This window comes from Erpetoichthys calabaricus, chromosome 18 (assembly GCF_900747795.2).
Source record: "Erpetoichthys calabaricus chromosome 18, fErpCal1.3, whole genome shotgun sequence".
NCBI classification, from domain to species: Eukaryota; Metazoa; Chordata; class Cladistia; order Polypteriformes; family Polypteridae; genus Erpetoichthys; species Erpetoichthys calabaricus.
The window spans coordinates 82,272,445-82,294,602 of record NC_041411.2 but is presented as its reverse complement, the minus strand read 5'-3'; the positions used below and the strand labels follow the sequence as shown (position 1 = coordinate 82,294,602).

Sequence of the window (22,158 nt, the reverse complement as noted above, 5' to 3'; positions counted from 1 at the left end):
CCACAGGTACTGTCCGGGGTCACAGACTTATACTATTATAGGTCAAGTTGTACAAATCCCTTCGTTGTCAGAGTTTGTGGATTTCAAAAGCAAAAAAAAAAATACAAGTTAGGATTAGGTTTTGGGTTTAGACGGTTGGCTTTCTGTCCTTTTACTTTTGATTTTTTCTTTGTTTAAAGGAATTCTCCCCCCAATATTTATAATTTTATATGTTTCTTATTCTGTGTAGTTTGTAGTTATGGCTGAAAAAAATATATTTCATGTTTTCTTGCAGAACAGAGATTAAAACAGTTTATGACTTAAAACAGGCCTATTGTGTGACCTGCGATGAACAGCGGCAAACATCCACAGAAAAAAGAGTAAATCTTGCATCATCTGTGTCGCATAATCCACATTATTCAGATTAATATATACGGTATATTAAGATTTCTGTTTATATGTGCAAAACGTGCAAACCACATGCTATGCTTTATTGGTAAAATATTGTTACATAAAATCAGTGCACATCATAAACAGGAAACTAAAGCCTCATGGGATTCCCTTTCTGAATTGAAGATCTGCCTCTCTGGCACAGGGCAAAACACCAAATATCCAAGATCTCTACAGAACTCAGATACCACAAAAAGGGGACACATCACCTCGACGGATACAATGCTCAAAAAAGAAGCCACCCAACCATCATGCCACTGTTAACAAATGAACAAGAACTGGACAGTGAGGCCTGCATCCAGTGTGTCATCATGACAGGCAAAAATCAAAAAGGGTGCATTTGGTGAGAATAAATCCTACACATTCATGGCTTTAGAGGGTGAAGGGAAGGCCCTGGAAGCAGAAAATCTGAAGCATCTGACTCACCATGGTGGACCACCCCTTTGAGCCCATGGATGATCTGCTCCACTGCTGGATTGTTCCTGTACCCCGCCTGCAGACAAACAAAAAAACAATGTCAGGACACACTGGCAGTAATACGGGCAGCTCAAATATCCGCACTAACTGTTCAAAGTCAGCCATAAAACCCCTTTGCTTCTCACAAGATTAACGACAGGCGTAAATTTCATTCAGTGTTTCAGGGTCAAATTTTTATGAGCTGCTATTGACACTCTGAATTCGAGAGAGATGTTGATTTGCATGTTCTCCAGAGATTAGCAGTAGTGTTATGTTAGAGTCAGGGTGTGCCTCGTTTATTTTAAATAATTATTATTCATATGTTTATTGTAATTATGTATTGCTATACGATTGTTCTGTTTATGCTTTATTTAGTAGCTATGTATTGTTCTCCTATTTTTTCTTCTGTTCCTTGTGTTTTGTGGGCGGACCTCCAAGAGGCAGGGCCAGCCTGATGTCACAGCTGAAGGACCACCCTCAGTCTACATATGGTGGTGCTGGAGAGCAGATCCTTCAGCGTGTGATGTTAGAGATGGAACTAACAAAAATGTAAAGAAGAAGATGAGACATAGTGAGAAATGAGAAAAAGTAAGAATTTGGCAGGATCTCCTGTATGGATGCCCTTGAAGATGCCCCTGCAGTCTCCTGCTCAAGTCTAAACAGCTTTAATTCTTCAACTTTAAGAGTATGACACGTCCTTAAGTCCTGGGATGCAGCTGTGGCCAAGGCTACAAACATTCAGAATGTTCCCAAATATCTAATGGTACTTGTATGGAGCGGGAAAACCTCTCTGGCCCAACAAAAACAAAGTTCATTGAGTAATTAAGTCAAGGCAGGAAAATATGGCAAAATTAGGCTTTCCTTATAAGGCGTACAAATCCAAATATTGAAAACGGAAGACAATACCTTAAAATCAAAATACAAGGGTCAATATCCAGAAAAATCCAAAAATTAAAATCATAAACCAAACACCCAGGAATCCCACCAAGTTAAAGCCGAATTTGTTGTAAGAACAGCAGCCTCTCCATTTATAATGCTGAGTGCAGCCTCCCAGCCGCCCACTTGGACTCCACCAACAGAAGATCAGGCAAATAAAACTGTATATAATTATCTTAATGTAATAAAAAAAGCAAAACAGTTTATTATGCATAAACGTACAGTATATATAAAATGCTGACAGAACACCACAATGATAGAATTATTATCAAAATATAAAAAATTAGCAAACGCACAGATCTCTGGTCCTCAGCTAAAGGTGGTTCATATACAGCACACTGGACATGTCCATCTTGGCCACACACGTTTGTTTCCAATAGGAAAAAATACCACGCCACAGTGAGCACCTCATCGATGTAAATTTGGAAACACTGGCATAAGGAGGTAACAGCAATATCTGAATATGGGCAGACGTCGTGAGTATTCGAGGATCTCTGTGTTTGCTGGCAGCAGACATCGCCGCCATAGGGTTTCTTTTTTCAGGCCCTCATGGTGTGTAGCACAGGTCAGTGTGTGCAGACACTTGTCAGTCTCTGTCGTGCATTCATTCTCTTTCCTGCACTAAATGCTCAGCGGATGGCACCGCCGCTCATCGTCTTCTTCATATGACTGGACTCAACAATGTGCTTCACGCTCAACAGATGTTGCTGTGGTTCTTTTTATTTCTGCCATGTCACCTCCTCAAAGACGCAAACGCTGATAACTTCATGGAGGTTGCTGGTAGTCACTTTTTTTTGAGTCATCAGCACACATCACGTCATAAACTTTTCATTAGGTCCAAAATGAAGGTTCTAGTGCCAGTAGTTCACAAGTAATCGCATGACAGAAACAGCCCTTAGCATTTTATACATATAGATATTGGAGAAAAAAAAAAATTGAAAAGTTCAATAAATAGAAAAGAAACACTTGAGCCAGGGAAAGAACCTTCGCAGAACCATCACAGACTGGAGCCTGGAGGACTAGTTTTTGAACCAGTTTTGACTACAAATGATGTGAATTAGAAAGGGTTGTGGACGGTTTGTGGAACGCTTTGCCACCTGTGTGACTGTAACAAGCCCCCAATACATCATTTATAGGAGATTCTTCAAAGGGACCAATTGACGATGTTTTGCAGCAGTTGTCCAAGAGGAAAAGCAACAAGGGCTCTTCTCCAACACAACGATATACAGGAGAACAGCATGATAATCGGCCAACTCTGTGACGATTATGGATCATGAAATAAGCAAAATTATGTCAAGAGCAAAAAAAAAAAGTAAAGTAAAACATTTCTTTTCTGTCAAAGTCATGTAAGCATACAAATTAAGCGGAAAGAGTAGAATTTTGCTAATTGCATAAAAACAGTCCGTGGTCCTTGGTCTACAGCTGGCAACTGGAAATCTCCACTAAGCATTTCAGTCACTGGCCAGCCCTAAAATAGCTCTCACATTGGAAACAATTACATGCCCTTTTCATATGCGCCTCGTCCTTCTGCACTGGCACACTAGCTAATGCATTTATTTATTTTAAAAAATGCCCTGCAGCCGCCTGCAGAAGGACATTGCAACCTGAATTTGAGTGCTAAACTGTGAATGTGATACAGAGGAAAGAAATGGAGATTGATTTTCCAGGGCAGGCGCTTCAAAGAGTGAACTACAATACAAAGTCTGTCAGCTTCGCTCTCCAGGAGCAGGCACAGGAGTCCATATGTGGGACAAGCAAGAGTTAAAAAAGGGCAAAGGGAGACGAGCGAACAAATAATCAAGACTGACTAGGAGAAAGCAGGGACGAAGGACCAAAACAGTAGGCGCTATACTTTTGATATGGCGCCTGCCACTGACTCTGAAGTCACATTATGTTAAAGTGAAAATGGCTAAACTGATGAATAAACCGATGGCACTGTTTATACATTTTCTTATGTTGCAGCCTTGTGCTAAAATTATTTATTTTTCCCCACATCATGCAGCACTCAGTACCTCAATTCACAAAATGCTAAAAAAAATATTCTTAAAATCCTGTTATTAAAAAGAAAAACCTGAAATATCCCACTGACACAAGTATTTAGGCCCTTGGCCTTGGCCCAGGGTGCATCCCATTCTGTTCATCATCATTGAGATGTTTCTACACCTTGTCTGGAGTCCACCTGTGCTCAGGTCAATTGACTACACCTGATTAGGAGCAGCACTCAGCTGTCTGTAGATCAGGGGTGGGCAGTGCCGGTCCTGGAGGGCCGCAGTGGCTGCAGGTTTTCATTCCAACCCAATTGCTTAATTAGAAACTAATTCTTGCCAGAGTCAGACTCTTATTTAATTTTACAGCTTGTTAGTCTGCAATGTCAGGTTCTTATATCGTAGATTGTTTTTTCCTATCCAAGGATATCGTCCAAATGATTTGAAGCCTAAAACAGATCACCTTCAGTGTGTCGCATTTTTCTCTTCAGTGTTTTATTAAACCAAATGGTGCAGATGTAAATGGACACAAATTCAATGGAGAACTGCCGGCTCCTTTGTCATCTGTGTCTTATTGCTAATAAGGAGCCATTAAAAACAGTGAATGAAGGCTGTCTAAGAGTGAAATAAACAATTAATGGTGGGGGCCCTTAACAAGCGAGACCACTAAAATGAAGCTTCAAAATGTCACTTGAGCACTAAGTGCTTCATCAGCAATAACTGGATTGGAACAAAAACCTGCAGCCACTGCAGCCCTTCAGGACTGGCACTGCCCACCCCTGCTCTGGATGGTCCCACAGGTGAGCTAAAACCAAGCCACGAGGTCAGAGACAAATCTGGAGAAATGCTAAAACAATCAGCATTTCATTTTTCTTGTGTCTCCTTGGAGTTCTATATACAGTAAACGTTTGACATCAAGGACTTCAAATCCAGGATTTGTTTTGTTCTGAGTTAGTTTGAAGGTTGTTAAATTATTTCTGCGTCTTTTCTGACACCATTCTGTTTTTCACAAGTGCTGTCACTTTGCGTCTTTGTTGCCATTATGTGGTGGCCTGTTGTCTAGGGTGTACAAAACAAGCATGTCAGGGGACCATGGCGGATCAGAGCAGGCGCAGATTTTTTAAGAACAGTGTGGCTCAGACTCTGTGAGTGTAGGTGTGTGGTGGGAGGAAAGCTGAATGGTCGTGCAGTGCTTAATGGAGAGAAAAACGGGTGATTGCTCGTTCACGTGCATGAGTGCAAACGGCACGGCTATCTGTCATTAATGGCTTGTTAGGGAAGCACCTATGCTCACAGGGCTATAAAAAAAAAAAAGTCTGAGTGAAACAAACGAGGAAAAGACAAAGGGAAGGAAAATCAAGGAGACAAAGAGATGGCAAGAGTGTAGCGAGGACTTTGTTGTGCCGCCCACTGTGTCTCCCTTGACATATGGGCCCACGTTTCTTCCCAAGCTGCTTGCCACTGGGTCTTCCCTAAGACCCCTACCTTTGCAGGTTTGCTGGTGATGGAAGGTACCGTGCCGAGAGTTAAGGAGTGCAGTTCTTTGACGTTTAGCATACTGATCTTGAGACAACAAACTTTGGGTTCTAGATGGGCTTTTGTGAGAGATACGACGGATCTCTGGTTTAGAATTTTTTTGGTCTCATACATTCCCATCTCCCTCCTGATTCTTTCTAGGCAGAACATAAACGAGGCTTTCGGGAGCAGTATTTCTTATTTTCTATTCTCCACAAAATCTCACAAAAACAGAATGAAGACCTGCCTGTTTCGCTCACCACTGCTGATCTGTATCTGAATGGCTAAAGAGACAAGAGTCAGGAATTCTGATGCCGGGACCAACTAGTGTGCCGGATCATGGCAGGCCACCACTGGCACTATGGTGTGCATTGTAGCAGAGCAGAGACCATGAATCCATCAGGAGAAGCCACTCTCTGCCTGCATCTGCGTTACACTGACACACGTCGATGAGCATGGATGTTCCTCCGAGCTGCCAGTGCTGATTTCAAGCCATGCTCAGCGCTGAAGGTGGCAGCTGCAACTGAGAATTAGGTTACATTGATTTAATCACCTGCCGGCATCCAAAGCAGCTCAGCCAACATCCATGTTTACTGAAGGGGAAAAAAGAAAGAAATAAACGAGGAAGAAAGCAAACACATTACACTCGCCAGTAACCATGGCTTCCATTGCTGGCACTGCCCGGCATCCTTGCTGGCCTTCACGCCTTCTGATTGGGATCAGGCAGTTAGTCTGATGAAAGCATAGCATTGGCAGGTGGCTTTTCTGATTAGCTCTGATGAAAGGAAAAAAAAGTTACTGAAACTGCGGCCATTCGATTAAAAATGAAGTAAATACTTGGACTGGACAAGGACACAAAGTAAAGGAGAAAAGTGGAAGGAATGGGGGCGAGCCACTTCCTCAGTGCAGAGCATTAAAACTGGTCATCTCTCTGTCTGTCTGTCCACCAAGAATATCACCTAAGCATCTCCGTAATTAGCCAAGGTGCAAATGTCCTGCACTTTATGATCGCAAGGCTATTATGCCCTGGCACTAATTGTTTCATTAACTGCCTCGTCAGCGCCAGCTGCGGATGGCCACCTTAATTATGCAGCCGCTTTTCTTTCTTGATTAGTCTGCAGCACTTCGGCTTGCGAGCCTCACCAGGCACACCAGAAGCCAAAGCGGTGACAACACCTTATTGAAAAACCTGGTTTGCAAATCAAATCGACAGTCGCCGATGCCCTCTTTGATATAATGGGAACCTACTGTACGTTACTGGTACATGAGGATGGGGTTAGGTCAGTCAACAAGTGGTGAATGAGCCAGTGAGGAAAGTGCAAAGTCACCAGACAAGGAGCAAGGACAGCCAACGATCATTTTGAAGCAAGTGGAGGCATCTGGGAGCTTTAGCAGCTGGGAGTGTCACCGGACTGGTTACACCATCTGGTTCTCTGTGTGGCCACCATTCAATAAAGGATTCTGGTCTGGGTTAATCCAATTCAGGGGCTGCCAATATAATATAATATAATATAATATAATATAATATAATATAATATAATATAATATAATATAATATAATATAATATAATATAATATAATATAATAAGGTTGGTCTGTCTGTCATGTGATTACTCACGAACTACTGGGACTAGAACCTTGATCTTAGTTTAATCAAAAGCTTATGACCAGATACATTGTGGAAATTTAACAAATTTGAAGCAGCAGGAAACTTGGCAAAGTGACACATTGGTCACATGTTTCTTAAGGCAAATTATGTAATGAAGACAGAAAAAGAATAAGCAGAAAAGATCCCGACACACACAGCAATCTGGAAATTTAAAAAAAATTAGGTTGCAACAAACTGGTGGTCAAAACAGTTTATTATAATAGAAGCACAGTCCCACAAGTCCATCTATTGATAATCCATCAGGACATGGTACATGTGGGTTCAGAATTCATAATCCAAAGTATGTTTTGTGTTTTTTGATCATCAAATGTGTCAAAGAACTCTGTAATAAAAAGGAAGGAAAAAGAACAGTAGCAACATCTGCTAAGCATCAGGCACATTGTGGAAGATGCTTAAGAGAGAGCAATTGAGCAGCAGGCAGACATGAAGGATCCTGGGCAATATAATATCCTCTTTAATAAAATCCCTGTGTGCGTCCAGGTGTCCGTGTGTGTCTTCTGGTGAAGTGCGCATGCGCGGGGCACGGTGCGATGCGCGATATTACTGTCAGAGAAAGTTAGAGGCGTTTTACGGAAATACAAACCAGTATTACTGCGAGAGGAAATTAAAGGTACACAATACAGTGACGCATATTACAGACACATACAAGCCAGTATTACTGAGAGAGGAGATTAAAGGCATATTACCGACACGCACGCCTGTATTACCACCAGAGAAAATTAAAGGTATATTACGGACGTACAAGCCAGCGGACGTACAAGACAGTATTACTGTCACAGAATATTAAAGACACACAATACACGGTGGCAGCCCACGAAGAACGGTCAGCTCAGCAAGTAAACATCAACAAAAGAAAGGCTGAAAGACAAAGAAAAATACGACCAACAAAAAGAATGAGGTCAAAGTCCCTTGCCATTTAATACAGACTGTTCCTACTAATGTTTATGCACTACTGTTCTAGCGCCCGTTATTGTAACGGGCTAAATGACTAGTAATATAATATAATGCCAAGATCTGTGTGTCTAGTCCCTCTGAGCAAGCTGATTGGTCAGTTTGGCTTTGGTGATTGGTCAGTTTGGCTTTGGTGATGCGACGAAAAAGGGAAGTACAAGTGTGAGATGCATGATGAGGAGTACAGGTGCACGTTGAGACAGTCGCCTTCAAAGATATCAAGTATAAAACTGGACAGGAGGTGAGAAAGCTGCCTCAAAAATAATGACAGAGTCTGAGAAGCAGGCTTTACTGGAAGATGCTTGAGAGACGGAGCACTGCTTAAGAGACATTCACACACGCACAAACAGAAAAAAGGAGCTGAGCGTATATGCAGGACAAAAGATAGATTAAAAAATATTTGCTATTACCTGCGGCTAGTAATATGTGCAATGATAAAACTCCTGATGTTCATGTCTGGGTGTAATGCTGTCCAATGTCCACAAGAGGGCAGCAATGTCTGATGAACAGAGGCAACAAGACACACAAAGAAAGAGGGATGGAAGGGCTAGCATACCAGGAGAACAGAGTGACCAAACTTACTTTTTTACTTTTGTGTCCATTTTAATAAATGGGGGTTTCACTATAATAATATAATATAACACAAAATAATATAATCAATATCATGGGTTCAGATCCCTCACACAGTCATCGTTGGTGTGAATGTCACTAATAAAACTTAATACCGGGCTTCACGGTGCCCCACAGAGTTATCATGCATGAATGTAGGGGTCAAGGTGACATCACATCTGCTAACCCTCACCGTTGCCCCAACCATTCTTCCTTGAAAGGGCTTAGCACAGCCCAATAATTTGAACATGTCACTCCACACTGGCCTCGAAACCTCCGACTCCCCTACACATGGATATTTACCCAACTTGCCATGTTTGTCAGCTAAGCCTTCAACAGCTGCAGTGTAATAGACGGGTTTGCCTTGCAGAATGCTACAAACACTGTTAATGATGAATGAAAAAGTAAACGCTACGTTAGCCATTTATTTCTTGGTATGCTTTATGCTAATTAAGTCTAATTAAATTTTAACCAAGCTGCATATTACTGTAACTTACACGAAGAGAAATATTCTTTATTTAGACAATATAGCCATTCCTCGTCAGCGTCAATTGGAGGCCTAATGAGATTTTTTCTTTTAATTTATACAATATCAATTTCACACAAACCTGTTAGGACCACTTTAAGGAGCATCGGAGGGTTCCCACTTCTTTAAATCACAGTCTGTCATTTTAAGGGGGTGATCCCCATCGGGTTCATAAGCCTTGCTTGGGGTCCAGCAATGATTACAAAAATGATTACTGAGTAGTTGGCAGAAGGTTTTAGTATACAAAACTGTCTATATAAACGATGTCTTCATGAAGCCTTCAGACCCCTTCATTTTCCTCACATATCGTTATGTTGCAGGCTAAAATTGTTTAAATTCTTATTTTTTTACTCATCAAGCTACACTCAATATTCTAAAATGACAAAGTGAATACAGGAGATCTTAAAATGTATTAAAAACATAGAAGCAGAAAGGAGTTGGACAGTGATATACATAACAAGCTGAGTAAGTTATGATACCAAGGTATGTGGACTGGCAGATAATTGAGAATTTGTTGAGTTATCACAGAGGGACTTGGACAGATGTGTGGCAGATGAAGTTTAATGTCAGTACATGTAAAGAATTACACATAGGAAGTAGAAATGTGACGATTGAATACACAATGGGAGGTCTGAAAATCAAAAGTCCACCTCATAAGAAAGACCAGGGAGTCGTAGTGGACTTGTCACTGTCAACTGCCAGACTGTGTTCAGAAGCCATTAAGAAGGCTCACAGACAGTCAAGTTATATAGCGCCTTGATGTGTGGAGTACAAGTCACAGGAGGGTCTGCTCAAGCTTTATAACACACTGGTGAGGACTCATCTGGAGTACGGTGGGCAGTTTTGGTCTCCCGGCTGCAAAAAGGACACAACAGCACTAGAAACAGTCCAGAGAAGAGCAACAAGGCTGAAGCTTTCTGTCATTATGGGTTATTGAGTGTAGATTGATGGTCACAAATGGTAACTTTATCACTTTCAAATTAAATCTACAGCTCAACAAAGTGTGCAGAAAGTGAAGGTGTCTGAATAATTTCTGAATCCACTCTAATTGAAAAACTGATGAAAGGTGCTCTGTAACAGACAGACAGACAGACAGAACTTTATTTTTATATGGAAATTAAATCTATAACACAATAAAGTGTGCAGAAAGTGAAGGGCTCCAAACACCTTATGATCCACTGTTTAGGACAGGAGTTTTGTGCGGTAAACCTTTCATGGTATACGCTATTTCAGTGTGTAACACAAATGTCTGCCCCCTGATTCACACCAATGCTCTCTTCTGGTTTACTTTGTAATAATACTCAAAGTGAAATATATGAAATGTATTTTTTTTTCATAGTATACAGCTCGGATTTATCACTTACTCATCCAATGGGGTTGCAGAATGTAAATGGTGTCGAGTATTTTCTGAATCCACTGTATATCATTTCAGGGTCGGAGTCTATCACGCCAGCAGTAGTTAGGAAGAAGATACCAACCATGAAGAGGAGGCCAGTCCCCACACTCATTAAAAAAGGGTCAGCTGAGAGCCTCCCATTGCCGTGAACTGCATGTATTTTTATTAAGGGATGGAACCAAAGACAACCCCGGTAAGTCCATGCAAACACTGTTAGACTATGGCAGTGCGACACCATGGCTAAGGAAATGACCACAAGATTGCTGGTTTAATTTGCGCATCAATTCCTGGTGCGACCCTGAGCAGGTCACTTAAAGGCTGTGTTACTGTGCTGCCCTAATAATATTCCAGTTAAGATATACTTTATTATTTACAGTCAATTTCTTTCTACACATTTAAAGAAATCCGTGACTCAAACCCTTTAGCTTGTCGGCACTTCTCGCCCAAACACTCAGAGATGCTGCTGTTATTATCCCAAGTGTTTATTTAGCAGACCAACTCACAAAAAAAAAAAAAAATCAATATATGATAAATCCGAGTGTGTAGGAATAAAGTCGAGTGGTAACAAGCAATGGAGGTGAGAATTTAAGGTTGAGCCATAAGGTGAGTGCCCATGACACAAACCCTTATCTAGTAAGGTGTGCCATTTAACTGAGAGCTTCACAGCAATAAACAAGGAAACAACAAATGGAAAGGGAATAATCATCTTTAATGGAAAAAGAAAAATACACGGAGATGTGTCTGAAAACAGCAGTGGGGGGCCCGGCGCACACAATGCCGGCAAACACTCAGCATTCCGCCTGTCAGGTCTTTAATATTAAGGTTCTATTGGGAAGTCTCTAACGGGCCTAATGATATGCTAAGCGAGTTCTCCACTTCTGCACAAATTTCAGAATAATGGTCTTATTAATGCCAACTGAACACAACTGGAAGGAAAGTAATTCCACCGTGCAGTATAAAGATTTGCAGCTATTAGCATAGTGAATTATTACCCCTTTTACAGACGCTCACGGCACACATGGCAGCCATAAGTTACCGCTATGTAAATATAACTTTAGTAAAAGGAAATGAAGCAACTGACAAGTGTGTCGTCGATTACTCCCTCGACAAAACATCAGTCACACAGACAGGCGGACAGGGGCTTCACTCGTTAAGTTGCTGCTGGCCACACTGCACAGGCCGACTGCAGGCTTTGCACACTTTTTAGCAATCCATCCATCCAACCAATCCATTTAATGCAATTTAGGGCATTATCCTACAATGTGGCACCAGGTCATCGCAGGAGGCACTCTGTCATTCATCTACCCATGTCAGAATTTTCCTTTGCTGACAATAACCTCGCATGATCTAACGTTTTTGTAACAGAAATCCTCAACTTTATAATAATAATAATTCTTTACATTTATATAGCACTTCCTCACAACTCAAAGCGCTCTCCACACAGGGAGGACCCGGGAAGCGAACCCACAATCTCCTCACTGCAAAGCAGCAGCACTACCACCGTGCCACCTGTGAACTTTGGTCAAGAATCCCTGCTGCCTAGTGTTTGGAGACAACCACGAGTGGCGTTGGCTTAAAAGTGGGCAAGAACAATTAGAGAGCTCTCTGAGTGTCACTTTTCTAAACCAATCCAATGCATCACGAAGGCAGAGCTCAAAGCAGGGGCGGGGATTCTGAACTGCAGAGAGCAGATGCTGTAGCTGCATTTGTCCAAAGTTCCCAAATGTTCTGCAGCTTCAGCTTACTTCATAGAACAATTTGGGCAAAAGTGTGACATGTATTCAAGTAATTCATAGTCCAAGTGTCTTTGTTTTAAACATTTTAGCAAAATTCAAAGCAAAACAGTTCACAAAAAAAACATGGAGAAAAAAAAATTGACATTGCAATAAAGGAAAAGTTCTTGATTAAAGAAAGTTCTGTTTAAGTCTCCCTGAACTCGTTTCACTTCTCTCTATACTTTCAAATGTTCACATCCTTATAAAACATTTGTATGGTGATGTTCTACTTGTAAGCTAATCCAACAGTCCATGCTTCTAGCTGGCTTAATTAGCACTCTGATTTTACAGGAATTGCTACAAAAGTTCATTTACATGCTGCTTTACAGAGTAAAAGATTATACCGAAATTTAAGTAACTACAGTAAGTGACATGAATATTATATTCAAATTAAGAAGACACTTATGTGAATTTAACACTAACTTTCTAAGATTGGCTTTAACAGAGCTGAAGTCTTTATCCTGGTCTGACAGAGAGCAGGCTTCTTATTACGATAAACTCTCTACAGCCGAGACATCTCCTGAGAAGCCCCCATTAAACATTTAAATGTGTGATGTATCACTGGAGAGCACATGGCATGTGTTAGAAACAAACGTAACCCGTTGTAAGGGAAGACTCTTCTGTAAAATCAGATTATTCATCGGCATTCAAAGACATCAATGGACTAGCAGTAAAAGAGAACAATACGTTATTGGCTGTTCTTCACACAGCAAAGAATTTACAGTAAATAACTGGAGACAATGTTGCCAATAAGATCCTGTGAAATTGATGGTAATTACTATTAAAAAAAACCAGTTACAGTATATGGCTGAATTTGAGTGCCCAGCATCTTCTTGTCCTTGTGGGTGTGTGTGTGTGTATATATATATATATATATATATACACACATATATACACACTAAAAAATTTCAGTAAATTTAACGGTAAAAATACTGTAAATGGTGAAAGTAAAAGACCTTTTCTGAAAAAAAAGGAAACTTACCTTAAGTTCTACTGAAAATTACCTGTATATCTTAAACAATACATTTCATTATTTTTTACAGCCAAGTTCTGTAAAATCGATATTTTTCTACCTTCAAAATATGCTAAATACCATTTACCTGATGCATTATAATGTTAATTTTACAGTGTAAAACTGTTAAATAGCGAAGGTAAACAACCGTAAAATGTAAAACGGTAAAGCGCTGTTTCAGTAAAACCGAAGTTACAATATTTGCATAAGGACACGCCCCCTTTTACAATATTGTTCCTTGTGAACCGCATACCTTTGAATAGTAGGGAAAAAAAACTTAAACATAGTTAGCAGATGTATTTTTCCCTGCGTGCTGAAGGTTTTTTGAGGTTATGGAAGCTGATTTATGGTGGGTTGTATTCGATAAGCTGGCACACCTGTAGGACACCATACACCACAAAAGCAAACTTTTCTTCCCCACCAGACAATGTGCCCTAGTTTCCTTAAACATTGTTTTCAATGTGTATACTTAAATGGTACCTGTTTGCTATTGGTTGTTGTTACTTTACTGATGCAAGCTGTGTACTGGGGTTTGACCCTGACAGTACTTTCTAATGATGTATTGATTGGCATATTTATTACACTACATGAATTTCTGGGTATGGTTAAACATTCCCTTCTGTTGGAATGTTTGGCAAAGAAAAAAAACAGTTTTAATACAAAGTTATATCGTAGACCTAAAAATATCATCACCTTATTTATTACAGTAAAATTTTGGCAACTCAGCTGCCAGTACTTTACCGTAAATGTAAAAAAATTTTTTAAAGTGTACCGTAGACCTAAAAATATTGTCACCTTTTTTATGGTAAAATACTGGCAACCCAGCTGCCAGTATTTTACCGTAAATTTAACATTATTTTTTTTAGTGTATATATATTTTTTTTTCACAGTAACATTGCATTGTACTTGTAATTCAGTTCATAGGCAGTTTTATGGAATCTCCCTGATTTAGTGTCCCGGCAACTCGAGGTTGTAAATATCTAAAATTGAAAATGTTGTAAAATATTTTTAAAATTGGAATATTTAGAAACATAACAAATGTATAAGAGCAAGGCTCCCATGGGAGAAGAGGAGAACAGAGTGTGCTTTAGTTGCGGACCATTAAATGAAAGAAACTGATGAAATGTCTTCATAAATAAAAAGATTGTGTTTGCACCGAAATTATGTTGGCAAAGTTGTGCTGAGGGTTTGTGGGTTGTGTGATGCCCCCTACAGGCCATAACTATTTCTTGGCCGTGTTACACAAATGAAACTAACTAACTTAACATTGTTGCTTTGTTATTTCCTTAATCTTGTCATAGAGAACCCTGCTCTTCCCATGGCGGGCCTCCCTCAAGCTTGTTGTGCTCAAGAACATCAAACAGATGGAGTTATTTGAAAAGGTGATCCTGACTTATTTATTTAAAACACTAATTTTTCAGATATCGCCCACCCTTCTCCAAATCTGTGAATTGACACCGATGATCAAGGTTAGTACGGGACTTTTTTATTCTTTTAAACTTCGACATCATAATGCACTTAGCTTTACTTATTCTTCCACATGTTCTCTTATCTGAATGTGTGGGGCCACTGGAGTAAACCATTCGGGTTCTCTCTTTCCATGACTTTTGCTCATCATCATTGTCTTCAGGTTTGGCTTTTTAAGCCATTTCACCCAGGGACTGAGTTGATTTCTATTCTGGATTTGTGGCAATAGAAAAAACCTCAAATTTACCCATTGAAAAATAAAATGTACAGCACAGTAAAGGGAGTGTGGCGTAGTGGTTAAGGCCTTGGACGTTTGTGGGTTCAAATCCTGCTAATAACACAGTGTGACCATGAGCCAGTCTGTTCACCTGCTTCAATTGGGAAAAAAACAAAACAAAAAAAGGTAACCAATAGTATCTCAAATGTATAACGCATTAGGCAAATAACTGCAAGCAGTACAGAAGGTGATGGATTCTGAATAATTTCTGCATCCACTGTGAGGGTTACTGGGGCATTAGGTTCAAGCCCTGGATGGGATGCCACCCACTCGTACATTTTCGGAACACTGCAGTCTCAGTGGTAGGAATCCACTCCGAATGGGACACGAGTTTAGCACTGGACACACTCTTGAACAAACACACACTCACTCATTCGGGGCTTCTGTGGTAATTCCCACCCTTGGATTTCCAGATCAACTAAGATGTTCTCCTCCTCCCCACCACCAGTTGGCTGGAGGCTGCTAATGGTTTCCACCAAGTCATATCAGACACAAGAAATCAAAAAAGGCACAGCAGTAGAACAACTCCAACTGGAGTCGAGATCCAGGATTAGGTCAGAGCCCGATTACACAAACGAGTAAAGAAAAGTAATTGGGTCTCCAAAGGCGATCGATATTACAAAATTAACTTTTAATCCTGCCAATTCCACAAGCTGCAGCTGGTAATAGTTTGATCCTCTGTCCTTTACACTTAATGGAGTTAAAATATTCTGTCCAGCCGATCCTCCAGACAAGGACTTCCTCCCCACCCCAGCCTGGCACTCTTAGAGCAGCGTGGGAGAGGGGGGCAGCCAAAATTACAAGGGTGGAATTCACTTGTTAGTAAAAGCAGAGCTACATTGCCAATTAAAAAGTATAAGATTTTTGACACCAATGGATCTGAGTTCACTTTGACATTAAAATGTCTTTCTGTGGATTGGTGTCAAAAAATCCAAATTAAATTCACTGTGAATTAATGTTGGTTGCCAAGGATAATAAGGAAATGGTAAAACTTCCAGGGGTGTGAATACTTTTAATAGGTACTGTAGCTCTACTTTTACTAACAGGTGAATTCCACCCTTGTAATTCTGGCTGTCCCTCTCCCATGATGCTCTAAGAGCACCCCTGGGTGGGAGCCCTAGTGGGTCTTTTTCTTTTAATCAGTGTTAAAATAAGCCCAATTAAATCCACTCGCTGAGACTGAATGCTGTATAACAAGAAAGGGACACTACATGGGGGAAACATGCAAACTCCAGAGACTGTTACCAGACCAATACTTGAACCCAGAACAGCATGGAGCTGTGAGATGCCACCGTACCACCATGACAGGTCACACATGACTTCCAGATCTTCTTCATATTTGATTTGATGACTCATGTGACGCCGCGAGTGGCAGCCTTTCCAGCAGCTGCGTGTACGACTTTACCTTTCTACCTTTTTATCTATGTAACTGTGAATTTCCCCTTGGGATTAACAACGTATCTATCTATCTATCTATCTATCTATCTATCTATCTATCTATCTATCTATCTATCTATCTATCTATCTATCTTTTCCTCAAGGGCTGCTGAACTGGATGGTGAGAACTGTGGAAGGCATGTGAGCTCTTGGCTATGTCACACCTACATTGTTCCAATTTTGATGGTCACGACTCCAAGTGTCATAACAGTGTCCCAATGCCTGCCAGTGGGCACAATTTATTTTTGGTCCGGCTAGTTCTTGGAGTAAAATGTTTACCCACAGCTAAAATACCACATCCTAAACAGTCACCCTTACCTGAAAGAAAACCGCCATGGCACCGATGATCCTCTTGTCCAAAAGTGCAGACCTGATGCTGTCAAAGTCATCTGAGTTATAAAAGTAAATCTGCATCTGTCAAAAGAAAAGAAGTGGAACACAGGTTAGAGCAAAGGGTCTACATACTTCTGGGAATGAGAGATTTCATGTTTTCATTTTCAATAAATTTGTCAACCTTTCTGAAAATCACTCTGTCATTATGGCTTATTGAGTAGGGAAGGTTATGCATGGCAAAAGTGAATGCAATCCAGCACATTAAGCAGATTGAAACGTAACGCATATGCATGTGGTGCATTATGTTTTATGTTATTATGTTCTGACACAGTCTCATTGTGTCATAATTAAAAACATGTCAATCAAATGATTGACTACTCTTCACTATGCCATGCAATTCTTGTGTCAGTTTACAAAAGGGCATAGCATTTTCATTCCTGTCCATAAATCTCATCTCTTAACTAACAGCAAAACAAATATATGGCATTCCAATTACAGGCTGCTCCGAGTGTATTGCATTTCGATTGAAGACAAAACTGAATGTAAGCAAATGACCAATCAGCCTCAAGAGGCGGAGCAAGTTGGGGTACGAGGTGGTCCACTTCTAAACATTTGTGTGTTCTGGCGACAGGCATAAAAGGATGTTTTAGGTCTGGCTGAAAATGTTTACTCTTATGTTGTCTAAGGTTGCTTTCTTTTCATTCCTGTTAAAATAAGCCTTGCATTTATATTTTCGAGGTGTGGGTTGTTAGCGGTTTTAACTAAATACTTAATACACTGAAACATTTGTTAGTGCCACATGCATGTGCATGGGAGGCAGCTTATGTACTCTGGTGACTGGCGCTGTGGTGTAATGAATTCTCTCTTCCTTCCCCTGCCAAACAGAAGGCTGGCAGCCTCTCTACCGCTGACGTCACTTCCGCTGTCTGCCCTCTGGAACCCCCACCATATTAACCTAGGAACCAGCCATCCTGTTCTCAGTTCGGTTCTAGAATTATTGTATGCTGTATTTTTGTGCATTCTTTCAAATTATATGGTTCCTCAACTCTTTTACTTTGTTGTGTCTCCTTTTCACAGTAGGTTTTCATTCATAGCCTCTGTGAAAATCAGATCTTATATTCTTTTTCCCTTCTTTTGTCATGGAAGATTATGAAATCATCACATACATCGCTGTTCAATGAGACAGCAGATCCCCTGCCTTATTAACTGCCTGGTTGAAGACACTGGTGATTGGAACGCCGTGCACCCCCACTGTTGAAGTCCCTTACCCCCCCAATTAGGGACTGATTGGTCATTTGATTACCTTTAGTTTTTTGTATGATTAACTCATGGTCTTAAATTGAAATGCAATACACTTGACCTGCCGCTAAGCGGAATGCAATACGATCGCTTTAGTTTTAGCTATGACACGCGATTTATAGACATGAATGAAAAGGCAATGTGCCTTCGTATTGCAATTTAAACCGACACAAAAATTGTGTGCTATATTGAAAAACAATCAATCATTTGGTTGATGTGTTTTTAATTATGACACAATAAAACTGTGCCAAAATGAAATGCACCACATTGCTTATGCATTACAATTCAATTTAGATAACACAGTGGATTGCATTTAATTTTGGCAGGATTGATCTCCCATAATTGAGTGTAGACTGATGGGTAAAAATGACAAATTTATCCGTTTAAAAAGGAATCTACAACACAAAGTGCACAGAAAGCAAGGACATCTGAATACTTTCTGAATCCACAGGATATTTAGGTGATGAGCTTGTTGGGATGAAAGGCCTGTTCTCAACAAAACTGCTCTAAAGTTGTAAACTAGCACAGCAAAACACTCCTTTTAATGGTACAATGGTAAGTCTGTCTGTTTCGATTGTGTCACGCATTTATGGACCTCCGTTTACCGCATATGTCTTACATCCCGACTTCTTTATGCATTTCGTTGCCTTTCTTTGTCTGACATTGAACTCTGCAGCCCTGACTGACACCTTTCCTTTGTTCATTGGATATTGTCGCCCTCTTGTGGACGTCAAACGACATTATGTCCTGGTATGGACGCTGTATCTTATCATTTTATATATATAGAGAGAGAGAGATAATTAAGCTGTGATAGCTTTAAGATGAGCAGTGAGTTGACCCCTAAAGTCCAAGTTGCTAAACCAGACCTGACTCTTTGTGTGACCCTGAGTGAGTTCCCGCGGCTGGCAGTGCCCCCATTTTAGACACAGCTGTACTTCCCTTGTGAGTTAAGCAATTCTGTGAAAATGATGGCTGCTTAAATGCATGTAATGTACTGGGTGATGTGCCACCCACGAATGCCCCACTGTGAGATCAAGGGGAGACTCTAAATGGCAGAGCCCCGGGCCCCACCTGACCCCGGCCCTTCTTCATTCCGCGTCTGAACACAGCCGTCGATCCTACCATGAGCAGCCGCATCACTCTCCTTAACCAAGAAGGCAAACTATTTGCTTTAGATTAGCTGGCATTTGTCGACTATATAAACTGGAGCTTGTCAGGAGAAGGCAGAGCAGACGCTTCTTATTGACTTTCCCGTGACAAAATGAACACTTCTTAAAATGCAAGGTCATCCCCGGGTTCTTTGAAAAGCCTTGACAAATATGCAGAGACTTACAAGAGCAAGCAGATTTCTATCAGATCCTTCTCTTTGTTTGCTTTAATCCCACAGCTTGAAGTGGGTCAGGCAGGGGCCAGTGCCGTGCTGCCTTGTCAGAAAGCGGGACCTGGTAATATGCACTGCTCAGGAGTGGCTGAAAGGGGGCGATATTGGGGGTTAGGGGGCAAGGAGAGTCCAGTATAAAGGCACATACATTTGCTTAGCCAAAGCAACTTACAAAAGAGGTCAACATAATGGAGGGAGACTGTCTGGAAGACTGTTAAGGAATAAGTGTGAGAGGACATGGGGACAAAATGGATCACTGCAAGTGAAGACATCAGAACAAAACACAATTCCATAGTTACAAGAACCCGATCTCATGGGGTTATGGTGGCAGCAGGCCAAGCAGGTCAGCCCAGACTTCCCTGTCCCCCAGCTACAGTTCTTGCTGAGGAATTCCTAGCCGTTCCTAAGTCAGCTTAAAGATACAAGTCCTACAGTGTGTCCTGAGTCTGCTACAGGGTCTCCACACAGTTTGACATGCCTGGAGCAGCTCTAGTGGGAGCTTCAGAGGAGCTCCAACTCCACTAACATATCAAGCAGTGTCAGCCCAGCCAACCTGTGAAGAATCATCAGTTTTAGGATCTACTCGTGATCTCACACAGCTCATGAGCAAAGGTCAGGACAGGGATGCAGACTGACCACTAAGCCAGTGGACCGCTGCACTACCCGTAGAACAGGTCGCTGTGGCTCCAGTCCACTTGTCAATCTCACATTCCCATTCTCCATCACTTGTGAACAAGATCCTGAGATGCCTGAACTCCTACACTAAGGGCAATTGTTCCTCACTCACCTGGAGAGAGCAATCCCCTCTTTTCCGAGAGAGAACCATGACCTGCAGACTTGGAGGTGCTGATCCTCATCCTGGAAGGAAATTACTTGAGTGTCTGCTAAAGGTCACAGGCAGATGAGCCAAAGAGGACATCATCATCTGCATAAAGCAACAATGCTAGCACCCCTAGCCTCCAGCACCCTGGCATATGCCTCACCTAGGAGGCTGAGAATTGTGAACCATCTGTAGTAGGAACACACACACTACTGGTCACCCTTCTTAAATATGGGGACCACCACACCAGTGTGCCATTCCAAGGGTGCTTTACCTGCCTTCTACATAAAACAGAATGGACGTGGTAACCACGCTATCCCAGAAATGTTCAGTTGACATTTTCCAATAGACATTGTTGAGACAGCGTGGTTACAAGAACCTATCAAATCCACCATCAGTCAGACAGAAATCCACAGTTTTTAAATGCTTATTAAACACAATTCAGAAGGAGGTGGGCATGGGCTTGGAGCTATGCACAAAGAGAGTCCAAATTGAGAACTGATGCCATGTAGAGGTGCCATCACCAGATGCCATTCATAAGCACACCTGAGTGGGTGAGAAAGAGCAGAGGACCTCACAAAATAATACAACTGAATTCAAAATATGCCAGTATTTTTAATGGCTGAGTTGGCAGGGTGCCGGTTTAGCTAATTTGATATCCGGGGACCAAGCCAAGGGGAGGGCGGATGGCAGGTGTGTTGTTTAAGTTCTGTATTTAGAATATTGCCATCTACGGGTCTGATGTGGTACTGCAGTTCGATGAAATGTGTTACTGATCCTTTGACTTAATAATAAATAATAACACATTTTATTTATTCGTAGGCGCCTTTCTAAACACTCAAGGACAGCGAACAATAGATAAAACACACATTATAAATAAAACTAAAATACAAAACTTGTCACCATTGAATGATGCAATCAATAGTAACTGGTAGGAAGAAGCCTGGCTGTGTTTATTCACTCAGCCCTCCTCCATCTGTTTTCTGTTCGAGGCACTCAAAGCATCGCCGTTTTGTTCTTCTGTCCTTATTATACACAGTGTATAATTTGACAGGTAGCCTAAATTCATTCACTTTTACCAGATTGCTGATTCCCAGTATTCACAGCTGCTGCTGCTGATGACATTCACAAGCGCTTCAAGCACTCCAGGGATGAATACACATTATGGGAAGAGTCCTCTTCATTTCAGAGAGGGTCTAAAATTATGAGAACATCTAAAAAAAAATGGCCTCCACAATTAAGAGCTTTAGAAATGCACGAGGCAGAGTAGACATTTTGTGCTGTTTTCTTTCCCACATAATATAAGGTGGTCATGTCAGTCTGATGTAATGAAACAGTTCAATGGATACTGTATAGTGCCTTTCACAGTGAGGTCTCTCACAGAATGCATCAAGACGTTCAAAAACAGAGTCAAAGCTGGCCTGGCTCTGTAAACTAGCCTTGTGATGGTGTGCACCGTGAAAGGCGCTATAAGAAATGTATTTAGAGCACCAGAACTATTCTGACAATCATAGGCCATTTAGCCCAACAAGGTTGATCATCAAAATGAAATGCTCGTTTGTGCCCGAGTGAGTTTTGTTTTTGGATACGAGAGCGTTTTCCAGTTTATTTAACAATATTTGAGTAAAAATATGCGTGTTTTAAAGGTCGTGGACATACGACTGGATGACTTAACATTTGGATTATGTGACACAAGTGAGATTTTCTTCATGGAAATTTTTGGTATTATTTGCTGTTCTGACGGCTTGGTCAGAAACTTTGTTGTATTCATATGAGCTTAAAATTACTTCTCGATAATCAACTCTACAAACCACATATAAAAAAATGTAATCATTGGGTGGTGTGTTCCAGGCTACAGCCTTGGAGTAGCATCCTACTGCCTCGC

At 41.0% G+C, this 22,158-nt stretch overlaps 1 protein-coding gene across 2 annotated transcripts in view; it reads right to left on the bottom strand.

Moving 5' to 3' along the window:
• Positions 1-22,158, bottom strand: part of ptprga (protein tyrosine phosphatase receptor type Ga) — a 411,465-nt gene that overhangs the window by 135,465 nt on the left and 253,842 nt on the right. For both annotated transcript variants that reach the window (XM_051921188.1, XM_028825125.2), the window contains exons 5-6: positions 16,759-16,854; positions 856-922 (exon numbers count right to left, since the gene is read on the bottom strand). In XM_051921188.1, the coding sequence (XP_051777148.1) occupies positions 856-922; positions 16,759-16,854 (163 nt within the window). The remainder of the gene's footprint in view (positions 1-855; positions 923-16,758; positions 16,855-22,158) is intronic.